Source organism: Silurus aristotelis (genome assembly GCF_946808225.1).
Source record: "Silurus aristotelis genome assembly, chromosome: 13".
Lineage (NCBI taxonomy): Eukaryota > Metazoa > Chordata > Actinopteri > Siluriformes > Siluridae > Silurus > Silurus aristotelis.
In genome coordinates, this window is record NC_139586.1 from 12940848 (window position 1) to 12954679 (window position 13832).

Sequence of the window (13832 nt, forward strand, 5' to 3'; positions counted from 1 at the left end):
TTTTTGATCTTCTATTCTGACATAAAACTTTTTTTTTGGGAATGGGCAACAGTGAATGAGTTTTCTTTCACGTGTGAAAGCTATAAGATTGTGATGGTGTACTGCCTTTACACAAGCTGTGCATGCTGCTTATTTTAAATTTCAGGTTTTTTTGTTAATAGGCACTGTTACCTGTTATCCATCGCCAGTGGCACACTTAAATCCAGCCTTTAATACCAGAGACTATAATTCTATCATATATAATATATTTAATACTAGAGACTATAAGACTATAGTTTTTTCAAGTTGAAAATCTGTTATGCATCTTTTATTGGACATTTTAAAGCACATTTTTAAAATTAAAGTATAAAAAGTAAAATCAAAAAGTTTGTAATCCCAGATGATGTGGCAAATTAGGGACAAATCGATAATTAAAATGTTTGTTATAAATGATGTAAAAAGAAATTGTGATGTTACATATAATTTTTTAATTAATGATAATGTAAAGTGTCACAGTACTGCATCTTAATATTTTAAAATACAAACATGGATACAGAGAAACTTGTGATGTGTAAACAAAGATATATATGTTTTATCTAGATTTTTCTTAAATGAAAGCAACATTGCTGTAACACTGGTGTTTAAACATGAAGAAAATGAATGAATGAATGAATGAATGAATGAATGAATGAATATCAAGCGTTCAATTTCTCAACAGTTTGCTCTTTTCTTTTAAATGTTTTGGGTATGGAATTATTTTCTTAATACATATTACTTGCCATTGTGTTGCACTAAGTTTTTTCTAAAAACGTGTGAAAGGGAAGCGCTGCAGAGAGGTAAGGAGGAGAAAACCCTGTCATTTTGACTCCTCCATCGAACCAAGCTTATCGACTTTTGAAACAAAAGACTTAGAGCCACACTTTCGATCCTTTGCTCTGTGGCTCCTTTGGGTTTCTAAGAACACAGAGAGAGGAGTTAAGATGTGTCGGGTCTCAGGAGGAAAAACACAAACCCTCCCTTTGTTGGAGGTTGGAGAAGAAATCCGTGTGTTCTTTAGATGTTATTTGAGCTGTAATTATGCTAGGCATTTGACTTGTGATGGTTCTGGGACCTGCACCAGAGTCCGAAGTGTTCTTCAGAGTTCCCATATCACAGCAAAATCCGACTCTGTACTCAGATTGAAGGAGATGAGTTTACGTGGCCAAAGCCTGGCATCCATCAAGCCGACTTTGTCTGGGGAGGATGAGCACAGGGATTCAGCCAACAAGGGGTGTGTGTGTGTGTGTGTGTGTGTGTGTGTGTGTGTGTGTGTGTTTGTGTGTGTGTGTGTGTGTGTGTGTGTGTGTGTGTGTGTGTGTGTTCTTAAAGGGTTTTAGGGAAGGTGCAAGTGTTTCAATATTATAAAAGTGTTCCTTATATAATGACCGTTTCTATGTACTAAACATGTAGGGTTCTGGATTCTGATTGGTCAGAAGGTATTTATTCAATATCTGTAAGAGCGGCTCTGTCAGCAGTGCAGCTGCAAATCACAGGGTTATAAATATGTTTATAATAATTGGTTAAATACGTTATTGTTGCTATAGTAAAAGCTTATTTATAATGGCTCATCCAGCTGATGTTAGTGTAATCATGTTTTTTTTATGTTTGATGGAAGGATTCTCCATTGTCAGAGCTTTATAACAGAGCTGTAATGTTACATTTTCTGAGTGAAACTGGCAAGGAAGCGATTGTTTGTAACGTATGTGAATGTTTGACAACATTAACTGTAACTACAAGTGGATAAAAGTGTAAATGAATAAAAAATAAAGAGAATAAAACACTATGCAGAATGACCACCACCACATCACACCACCCCGTTGATGATTCTATTAAAATCCTATTAAATTCTTGACTTAAGTATAAGTTATTAAGTAAAAACTCTTGTTTAAGGGTTTTTTGTGGTTTTGGTGAGAAAGTTTGACAGTGTTTGTGTGTGTGTGTGTGTGTGTGTGTGTGTGTGTGTGTGTGTGTGTGTGTGTGTGCATGCATATGAACACATGTTGCATGTAGTAGAGTACAGTATATGAGACAAATAGACAAAAGCACTTATTACACAGATGTGTTTGTTTCTGTGCAAACCCAGTGACCCAGTAAAGTGTGAGTGTGTTTGTGTGTGTGTGTGTGTGTGTGTGTGTGTATGTGTGTGGAAGAATTGGAAGTGACCAGGACATGTGACATCATTTTCTGGCAGGTTTTTCTTTATTATTTTTTGCATGAACTGTACAACAGATGTGGGCCTAATTAAGACATAGTGTTTGTGTGTGTGTGTGTGTGTGTGTGTGTGTGTGTGTGTGTGTGTATACATGTCCGATATTGTGTGTGTGTGTGTGTGTGTGTGTGTGTGTGTGTGTACATATCAGATGTGTGTGTGTGTGTGTGTTTGTGTGTGTGTGTGTGTGTGTGTGTGTGTGATACAATCTGATATTGTGACAGCTGTTACTCAAGAGGACTCTGTTAAGCTTCTAGACATATTGATATATTACTTAGTATAAACCTTTCCTTGATATGTGTGTGTGTGTGTGGGTGTGTTATATTGTGACAGATGATGCTCAGTAGGGCTCTGTGCTTAACTCACGATCGCATTTCCTTGATGTGTGTGTGTGTGTGTGTGTGTGTGTGTGTGTGTGTGTGTGTGTGTGTGTGTGTGTGTACATGTGTAATATTGTGACAGCTGGTCCACAGTAGGGCTTTGATCATTGTATTTAGTATTCTTTATTCATATTATTTTGTATAATTTATTTATATTAATGTGTGCATGTGTGTGTGTCTGTGTGTGTATGTGCTAACAGAGCTGCCAGCAAATGCTGACCAGCAGGATCGAACACTCCTGAAGGGTGTGTTCAGTGTGCGCAAGGGCAAGACGCAGCTCCACAAGTGGGCGGAGCGACAGGTGATCCTGTGCGGCACGTGTCTTATTGTAGCATCCGTGAAGGACAGTCTGACGGGGAAGTTGCACATCCTGCCTCTGGTTGGGGGGAAGGTAAGGTGTCTGACCAACAATATAATGCAAACAAATAGCACATAATAATTCACATATTGTTTCATGCTCTGAAAACACGTTACAGCCACAGGGCAACGTCCAATCAGAATTCGCGAGGCGGCTTGCTTTTCAGTTCAAATGTAATAATTTCTTAATAAAAACAACAGAAATTTAATTTTTATTATACAAGTCATTATACCAAATATCCCAAAATTTTCAAAGTCTGTGACGTGAAAACAAATGTGATTAAAAGTTTAAAGAGTGTAGTACAAAGAAAACTATTCACTAAAATCATGACCAGGTAAAGACAGGAATTAGACAGAGAAACAAGCCAGAGGCCGAAGAAAACCTTAAAGGAGCTGGAGAGATCCACAACTCAGACAGGAGATGCCTTTGTCAGGACAACCAAAACTTGGACACTCTTCAAAGCTGGGCTAGCTGTATGAAATCTCATTTGATGTTTGTTAAAGAATTGAAAAATATGGGCACCAAATTAAAACCCAACACTGCTGATCATTCTGAGATGTGAAGCCTGGTGGTGGTAGCATCATATTGATAGCTCAATGATTTATAGATCATATTTATGGTCTTAGTCTTTGTTCTTCTATCTCATGCTTTTAATGCTTGGTTAACACAGGTTCTAAATCAAGACGCAAGAACTGAGGTGTTATTTATTTCTAATTTCTAATTTCAAAACAGTGGCAGAAGTGCACTTTACATGCACCTTGATTATCCCCAAACCTGCTCTTTATCTGTCCTTTTATTTGCAGGTAGAGGAAGTGAAGAGAAGGCAGCACTGCCTGATGTTCCTCTCGGCCGGACCTCAGGCTCACAACTACTACGTTAACTTCGACACACTCGCTGAGTATCAGCGATGGCATCGGCAGGCCTCGAAAGTAAGACTATACTTTTTTTTTTTTTTTATCTAATCGGGTCACTCATTGGGCTTTCAAACAGACATTTTACTGTTTTTATCACTTACTCAGGAAGATTTTCCACACAGCTACTTCACTGCTAATCACAGCCTGGGGCATAACTGTAAACTGTGTTATTGGTGTCAGGGAGCATGTCTTTATCACCTGAGTAAAAATGTTGTTATATAACAACTTATAGCATCTAAACACTTTATAAAATCTGATATACTAGTCAAGTCAAGTCAAGTTTATTTGTATAGCGCTTTCTACAACAGACATTGTCTCAAAGCAGCTTTACACAAATCAACAGTTAAGGTGAATGGTGTGAATTTGTCCCTGATGAGCAAGCCGCCGGCAACTGTGGCAATATACTAATACCTGGATGTATACTTCTTTCCTAAAAAATGTTATGTAACCTGCCACAGTAAATGTTTTTCCTATTTGTTACAGGATCCGATCTGCTTTTTTTTTGCTAGTGTCTCATAGCGATAATAAATAACTGTATTTGTAAATAAAACACACATATGAACATACTGTATTTACATTATTACTCAATGTACAGTTTTTTTTTTATTTTTTTTTTTTACTCAAATTAGTTTTTTATCATTTCTGTGTGTTTACATATGTCCTTGACATGTGTCCTTGACAGTATTTGCATTATTCTCTGGGCAAAATGCACTTGATTGAAAACAGCAGCTTTTTACCAGTGGGATGATGATGGTTTTAGAAAAAAAGGGGATCTTGTGATTTTGGTCTCTTTAAGCTTTTAATTCTGACCTAATCCTTGCTTTGTCAAGGACGTTTTGCTTTCTGTATTTCTACAGCTTCTTTTTTTTGTCTTTTTCCCCCCAACAGAGTAGTGGCAAATTATTTTATCTGGACTCCACTGATTACCTTCCATATGTGTGGTTTCATGAGCCAAATGATGAATTTTGGCTTAGTGTATATACTTGCATAAGAGGAAAATCGTATGTGAGTTTTCAGCTGTGAGCCAAATGACTCACTGATATGCTTCAGATTTAGAACGTCATTTGAAAGTGAGCGTATTCACTGCTAGTGCCCTCGCAATCGCCTTTACTCTGTACCCTCTTTGGGGTACTCATACAATGGAATAAATGTGAGAGTCTGTTCAAATGGGAAAGAAGCATTTAATGCCCTATAGGTTCTCCTTCCCTTATTTTAATAAGTAAACTGTCAATCATTTCAGTTCTTGTCTGGATTAGAGGAAAATTCTATTTGGAATAAAAAATATTAAGGATTTTTAGGAAAAGAGTAGAATTTTTATTTGAATAACAGACAATAAAAGATTGAAGATAGACATGTCAGTCAAATAAGTCACACATCTAACATCATGCCACATCTCATTCGGGCTGCTAAGGGAATGTTCCATCCAGACAGCGAGTGCTTAAGTACAAACAGCACCTGTGTGAAGGGAACAATTGTTTAATATGATGAGTGTCTGAAGTCTGACACGCCGCTGACGAATGGAGATCTTATCTTGCCTCACTGCTCCACTCAAAGAGCGTCTTTATAAAGCAGCACCACAAAGTCGACAGTAGGCTAGGCATCAAGTCCAACACACACACACACACACACACACACACACACACACACACACACACACACACACACACACACACACACACACACAAAAACTTAATTTTTCATGTTTCCCTAAATAGGGTTGTGTCATGTCAACATTGATGCCATAATATTGCTATAGGAATTTGTTGTCCACAACAGTCTATGGAAAATGGATTCGGAATGACTGTCTCTAACTTTAAACTGCTTCTCAGTCACATGTTTTACATGCTAGAACAGGGATGGGCAATTATTTTTCCAAAAGGGCCACATAAGATATTGGAATGGTTTTAGAGAGATATAATTAATTTAATATATATTAATTGCTTATAATATACTTAAGTAAGTTCCAATATATATGATATCAAGTCAAGTCAAGGGAACCCATCCTCATTTGGGTGATATCAAATCTCACTATAATATTCTGCTATAAGAAACAGTAAATGAATCATTACAGTGAAAAAATGTGAAAGATATAATTACAAAACTTTTGCAATGTTTAAAAAACTAGCATCATAACTTACTGTGAAATAGCAGCAGATCTTCTGATGCTCGTGCATCCGTCAAAATTTTTCTTCATGTTTACTTTCGTAATGACAATTACAATTCAAATTGTAATCTTTAAACACCGCTGTATGTTCTCCAAACAGAAGTCCATGCCTTGTTGAAGGCTGAGAGCTAATTTCTTGGAAGCTGTCCAACACATTTACTGATGTGCATAAGCACACTAATGACTTTAATAAAGACAATAGTGTCCTTTAACATAAAAGCAGTGTAATTGTATTTTGTGCACCTATTAAAATTAATAGGTGTTTACTACAAACTCACGGTCGGTGCTGGACATATGTATCAAAATCTCACCAAGATCTCACAAACAACAAAAAGGCTTGGGAGTAGGACTGATAGAAATACAATATTCACCTAACAATGATTGCAAAATGTGATACAAAACAAGATTTGCCCATCAGACATGTACTCAGCCCACGCTGCAATGTTACGCTGTTTAATGCTCACTGTATTCTGTTGTGTGCACGTTTTTACACGTCCACTTTATGTAGTGTCTGTAGATAATTTGAGTTTTTGCATTAACTTGTGTTAATTTATCTAGTTTGATGTAGCACCTTGGCCCTTGTTGAACAGTTTAGTTTCACTGTGTACTGCACTGTGTATGGTTGAAATGTAAGTAAAAACCTACTTGAAATTACTTGACGTTTGATGTAAAATTTTACTGCATTAGTAAAGATTTTTGTATACAGTAAAAACCCTCCAATGGATGCTTGAAACCATAGATAACAGTGAATGCTATATTGTGTACATACTTGTCCATATTTATGATAAAGATTTGTTTATTGATTTATTGTTATAAATTTAGCAAAATGCGGCATTAACAGTAATAGCATCACTACTCTTGTTTATTTGGTCCATTATTTAGCAAAATAAGGATTACATGAACACAAGCACTGTGATGTTCATGCTAAAAATAAAATTATAACTAAATAAACTCAAATAAATGTACTATTTTGCTCAAAGGTAATGTTTTTTTCAACTGAGGAAAAAATGGGAAGGAATGTCAGTAAAAATGGAGTGGAAATGCCAGAATCTGTCTATAGACTTCCTTTTGTATTGTCTATCTTTTTAGGCTAGTATAATAAGAGCTTGCTGGAACTAGCATGCATGATGGACAATGTTGTTTAAAAATTATTTATATTTAGCAAGTGCCTTCAAAAAAATATGGACACCTCTTCATTCTTTAATTTAAAAAAATTTCCCCCATCAGTCTACTTTTTTACCTCAGTCTACTGCACATTCTGTAATGACAAAGCAAAAACCAGATGTATGACAATGTCACAAATGTATTAAAAAGGAAAAAAAAATTAAATTGCAAATGAACGTAAGTATTCACTCCCTTTGCTATGACACTTGAAATGCAACTTCTCGTTTTTTTGGATCATATTTCAGATGTTTCTTCAATTGGATTTCCATTGATTGGACCAGATTTGGAAAGGCACACATCTATCTGTATAATCAAAAAGCAAGCCATGCAGAAGTAAAAAAAAACAAAACAAAACAAAAAAACACTTTGGCAGGATTATGTCTCTGAGGCACACATTTGGGGACCATTACAACATTTCTGCTACACTGAAGATTCCTGAGAGAAATTTGCATCCATACTTCTCACATGGAAGAAGTTTGAAACCGAACAATCAAGGGAAGAAGTGGCTTGGTAAAAGAGGTCAAGAAGCACCTGATGGCCCCTCTGTTTGAGCTCCAGAAACCATGGGTGGAGATGGGAGCAACTTGCAGAAGGTCAAACATTCCTGCAATACTCCACTGATCTGAGATTGTTGGATTCTGCATGATGAGTTCAAGAACTGAAAGTTTGTTTCATTTTGTGAATACTTAACAAAGAAGGCATTAGTAAACTCATAATGGATCTCTGCCATTTCTTTTAAGAAAAGATACAAAATTGTATGAAATTATAATGATAATAATGATTTAGGCATTTTGAATGCACATATTTCATTTTATTTCAGCTAAATGTAAAATAAAATAAACAATAACCATGTTAAATTACTAAGATGCCCTCAGATATGAATCATGTACTGTATGCCTGAGTGACAGGAATTGTCCTGATAATCTCGTCACTGATATTTAGCATTGATCTGACCTTATAAATGTCCTACCTGTGATTCAAGCAAATTAAAATTTTTTATCATACAAAACTGTTGCTTTCTGTTCACTATGTACACCTATAGGTTTGGAAAGTGCTGTATGTAAAATAGTAAAATACATTGTGTTGGGAAAATTGTGTCTGTCAAGTCCAAGTATCAGCACTCTTGATTTTATTTGGGTTACTTGTTGCTCCCAAAAAAACATTGTTTGTTTGTTGTAGTTCAACCTTGTGGCCTTGTGAAGGTTTTAACATAAAATAAGTGAAATGTTCATTTGTGGTCTTCTTTCACGGTCTACCATGAAGCTCCTCCTACTTTTACAGGATATTTGTTGACATTTTCAGGGTACCGGAAAGTTCTTGGCCACACATCATGACAGCAACTAAATACTTTTCTGATATTTTCTACCATACAGACCTCTTTTATGGTGCATTTGTCTGTGTGTAGGTGGTGTCTCAGACTATTAGCTTGGTGGATTTGTCCTGCTACAGTCTGGAGGAGGTTCCTGAATATCTCTTCTACAGCCAAGATGTCACACACCTTAACCTGCGCCATAACTTCCTCAGTCTTGAAGGTCCTGGAGGTCTTTGCAACTTTAACAGGTAAAGACCTTAATGATCATACCGGCCTCTAAAACCAGATTACGTCTACTATGTTCTCTAAAAACCTCACTGCTGCATAATGCAGAAGATAAGATAACTGTGTAATGTTGCTTAATTTCCAGGTTACATAATACTTCAGTAAGGTTGTTCAATGTTCTCAAGGTATATTGAGCTGTTCAGGCTGTGATGATGTATTAAGTGTACGTGCCAAGCAGAAAGTAAGAAAAAAAGCTGACGAGATGACACTATTAATGTTAATAGTCAACTTCTTGTATTGGTGTTTTACAGTTTGAGCTGTAAACAGTGAGCGTTTATTTGCTGTAAGTGCAAGCAGCCTGCATGTTACATCCCAAAAGGAATACAATCAGACTAAATAAAATTGCTTCGACTTTGGAACCTGATCTACTATGCTACTATAAAGTAGAAGGTTAACGCATCAAAACTATCTATATCTACTGAAGTGGGCGGGGCCTAAAAAACAATTTTGTTATCTATTTGTTTTTTTGTGAATTTCCCTCTTAAAAGAATAAAGTGATCTATCCACCTATTTTTAATTAAACATGGATCCAACTAGTATCTACCAGATAAAACAGTTTTTGGGCTACCATGACAACCATTATCAGTTATATTTACTATCATAATAAAAAAAAAAATTGCATATTCGATTTTACTGGTCCACTCCATTTCTGACATCACAGATTGCGCTTGTGTTTTAAATGTTTAGATATTAGACTTAACTTGGGCCCTTGAGGTCATGGTGAGTTTTAACTGCCCACAATACACCAATTAGGCACCAATATGACGTTATAACATTATGATCGGTGAGTGAAAAACATCATGGCACCTGTTACTGGGTGGGATATATTAGGCAGCAGGTGAACATTCGTCGTCAAAGTTGATGTGTTAAATTGTGTAGGCTAGACGACTGGGTCAGAGCATCGGCAAAACTGTAGCTCTTGTGGTATGTTCCTGGTCTGCAGTGGTCAGAATCTATCAAAAATGGTCCAAGTAAACCAGCGACAGAGTCATGGGCGGCCAAGGCACATTGATGCATGTGGGTAGCGAATGCTGGCCCGTGTGGTCCGATCCAACAGATGAGCTTCAGTAGTTCAAAATGCTGAAGAGGTTAATGATGTTAACTGCTCGATGGGTCAGGACTGTTTTAGCAGCAAAAGGGGGACCAACACAATATTAGGCAGGTGGTCAAAAAGGTATGCCTGAGAGGTGGTCATAAAGTTATGCCTGATTGATGTATGTTCAAAGGGTAGATTCTACATATCAGTTTGATCATGAAAAAAAGGTTTGAGCACAGGAACTGCTTTTTTTTGGAAATAGTTTCAGTTTTCAGAACTGTATTTTACTTTTTAATGATAATAGCTTAAAATATAATATATAGAGTAAAAAAATCCACATCAATTCCTGAACCAGTCATTTGAATTAGTCACTTCATTGCATCATACCTAAAACTAATAATAATAAAAATACAAAATAAAAAATTTAGAAAAATTGTACTTGCATGTCACCTTGTTGCTTGTTAACTTTGCTTAAATAACAGCTGTAGTAGAAAATGAACGCTTTGTTCCATGCTAGCATGTGTGTTACCTTAACAGTTTCTTAACAGATCATTTAATATGATTGAAAAGGTATTAATATTTAAGTAATTTAATTCTTGGATTAGGGAAGTTATGTTCTGTCTCTCAATCGAGTCAAAAGAGATCTGGATTTTAATGCTAATACCTTTATGAACAAAAATGTGTTAATTACAGCTGGAGATGCTACTGATTCTGTGCAATTTAAAAGCATTTAATTATGTTTCAAAGAATTGATTATTTAATTCTTGTGTGGTTTAGTAATCAGTGAGTCAAAAAGTCTGTTCGTATGTTCGTGACAGAAAAGATGGCATCATGTTTATTGAAATGATTTCTTGCCCCTACTGTAAATATCCCTATGTATGTGAGTTAATCATTGTACATCTTATCTTATCTTCTGTGTGTTTGTGTGTATCTGTGTGTATGTGTGTGTTTGCAGGTTCACTCAGCTGAAGAGCCTCAACCTGTCTCACAACAGACTAGGCGTGTTTCCCGAAGCCTTGTGTGAAATTCCGACTCTATCCGAGCTCAACCTGTCCTGTAATGGTCTCGGCTCCGTGCCTACTCGCATTAGCAACCTCCAGAGGTCAGCTCACATTCCCACAATCCCATCATTATTAAAATATCACACTTTGAAATGTTTTTTCTTTTATTATACTGACAGTATAATACAAGGTACAGGGTACATGCAGCATCGATATCATTAGCCACGTCCGTAATCATAAAAACATTATGACATATAAAAAATGCAACGATAACGACCTTTACAGGATGTCTCAATATTGTGATCCGGGTTCTTGTGGTTATAAATATTCATCCTCATTAGCATAATTATATGCAGGTGATTAGGGTGCCATGATATCCTCTGTTGAAACAAAATGTTTTTTACTTTTGTTTTTAATTAGTGTTAAAGCTCTAAGAGTATCTTAATAATATTAATAAAAATAGTATTAATAATAATAATAAAATATTATTTATATTTTTTTAATGCAGCATTTTGTATGAACAAAATGCAAATAATAACATCACAAGGAAAAAAGCAGATAATAAAATATCAAGTCAAGAGGCTTTTATAGTTAATTAATTTTTACTATACACAGTGGTACACAGTAAAAAAGAGACAACGTTCCTTTAAAACCCTGGTGCTACACTAAACAACAAAAATATTAATAAATAATAAAATAATAATATAATGATTTGGGTAATCAAATGATTGTAAACTAGTATAAACTCTTTTTGTGATGTCAGTGTATTAACTCGGACCTTTTAAATCTCATATGCAGATTATTAGAGGAGGATAATGTGGTATTGGAAAGCTTCTGGAAACAGAAAAATATTAAAAACTATTATTATTAATTATAAATTATTATTAAAAAATCTAAAAGATAGATAGATAGATAGATAGATAGATAGATAGATAGATAGATAGATAGATAGATAGATAGATAGATAGATAGATAGATAGATAGAATAAAAAATAGGAGTGATTGTGATATTCAGGAAATTCCTCTTTTTTGTAAACATCAAATCAGGATGCCAAATTATATAGTATTCTATTAGCAAAACCATTCATAAAATGGTGTGTGTGCCAGAAAAGCATTAAGAAGGAAGCATTTTGGACATGTTTTTCTCTCTCCCAGCCTGCAGACCCTCTTTCTGGATGGGAATCACTTAAGCTCTCTGCCTGATGAGTTGGGGGACCTGACGCAGCTCTGCAGTTTCGGGCTGTCCTTTAACACATTCCCTCACATTCCTGCCGTGCTGGAAAGGCTGAGCGCTGTGGACCGGCTGCTCATGGCTGGGAACCGAGTCACATCCTTGGAGCTCTGTAGTCTGCTGAGGATGAGTCACGTCAAGAACATCGACCTGCGGTGAGCCAAGAGTGCATCAGGTTACATAATTTACACGTGAACACGTGTATGCTGGTGTTGCCTTGATTAGACTGGTAATTAAAGTATCAGTGCGGAATACGGTTCATTTTCCTTCAGCGAATCATTAGAACTGAGCAGACTTGTGTAGGTGGAGAAAAAAAAACTCACAGTGTGGATTTCTAATAAAACATTACACTTTATACAATTTATATAGTTTATACAGTTTAGATAGTCTTTTTTAATCATTCATGTATTCCTCTTCTTGTATTCAGATCTATTTTATATTTGCTTTATTGGTCTTATGTTGTCTTTTACAAAATGGCTTCACTATGCAGTAGGTGCTCATTTCATAGGGTGTAACAGTGACACTGTAGAAAAAAATACCAGAAAATTATAAACTGAATACACTAAATAGTCGCTGATTACATTGTCAGCATGAAGTCTATTTTATCGACTTTATAATTTGTTGACTGTTCACTAATGACTTGGTGCAAAAATATAAACATAAAAAATAATTGCAGTCCAAAGCCAGCTTCAGGGTTACTAAGTGGTACCATTCACAGTAATCTTTTTTGGTTGTCCATGTCGAGTCATCCTCACCAGCAGCGAGTGGATCCCAACTGATGAGAACTCCATCTAGAAGTGGGGCATCAACATGGATTACTAAGTCCGGGAAGCAGAACAGTCAGGATCATATACCACAAGATATACGTAGGACAGGGGTAGTTGAAAAAAATGTGTAGGCAAGCTGTGATTAGGATTATGAGCCTTCTCCCAACACAAGCCCAAACAAGTATAAAAAAAACAGCTCTTGGATTATTTTCAACTTGAAGCAAAAATTTGCAGACAGTTTGCTACAGAAGCCATGCTGGTTTTTGTTTATAAACCTGGAGTTGCTAATACACAGTCGGTTACAATGCTGTCCTCGGTTTGCATACAGACCACAACCAGTTTAAAGTCAGAGAATGGAGAGAATGAATAGGCCACCATTTGGCATAGAGTTCACCTTTTGTTTCTTCTCTTTCCTCCTTATCTTACACTCCCTGGCATTGTCTGTGAATTAATACGCTTGTCAGCCTCTGTATGCATAATGCACAATACATAAACAGCAATAATGTAACAGGATCATCCACTGTTACACAACTGAGACACTCAGAGATCTAGATGTAATGCCTCCACACTTGTCTTAACTGACACAGAGATATTATCATCAGGAAAAACAAATCAGTCTCTGGTTATGTAGTTTTTGTCCACCACTTTATTCTATTTGTTCAGTTTAAATTGCTCTCTGTGTGGTTATGGATTTACAGGATTTATGAACAGAACTCCGGTCAGACTCATAAGATGAGAGAGAAAAAGGATGAGGAATAGTATTACATTTCATTTCATATCTCAGGGTCAACTTCAAATCCTCTATCTGCTTTTAATACATTTAATTAGATTAGATTTTAATCCATGACTTGGGCATTGATGCCATCAGCGAACTCTTAAAAATTGGTTTCAAAACTCACCATGACCTCAAGGGCCCAAGTGAAGTCTAAACTTTAAACATTTCAAACACAAGCGCAATCTGTGATGTCAGAAATGGAGTGGACCAGTAAAATC

General features: G+C 36.1%; 1 protein-coding gene across 1 annotated transcript in view; it reads left to right on the plus strand.

Moving 5' to 3' along the window:
* The window catches only part of phlpp2 (PH domain and leucine rich repeat protein phosphatase 2), a 52236-nt gene that overhangs the window by 13697 nt on the left and 24707 nt on the right, over nt 1-13832 (plus strand). Inside the window, exons 4-8 of the mRNA XM_083558388.1 lie at nt 2808-2998; nt 3769-3894; nt 8613-8767; nt 10796-10942; nt 11997-12227. Of these exons, the coding sequence (XP_083414514.1) occupies nt 2808-2998; nt 3769-3894; nt 8613-8767; nt 10796-10942; nt 11997-12227 (850 nt within the window). The remainder of the gene's footprint in view (nt 1-2807; nt 2999-3768; nt 3895-8612; nt 8768-10795; nt 10943-11996; nt 12228-13832) is intronic.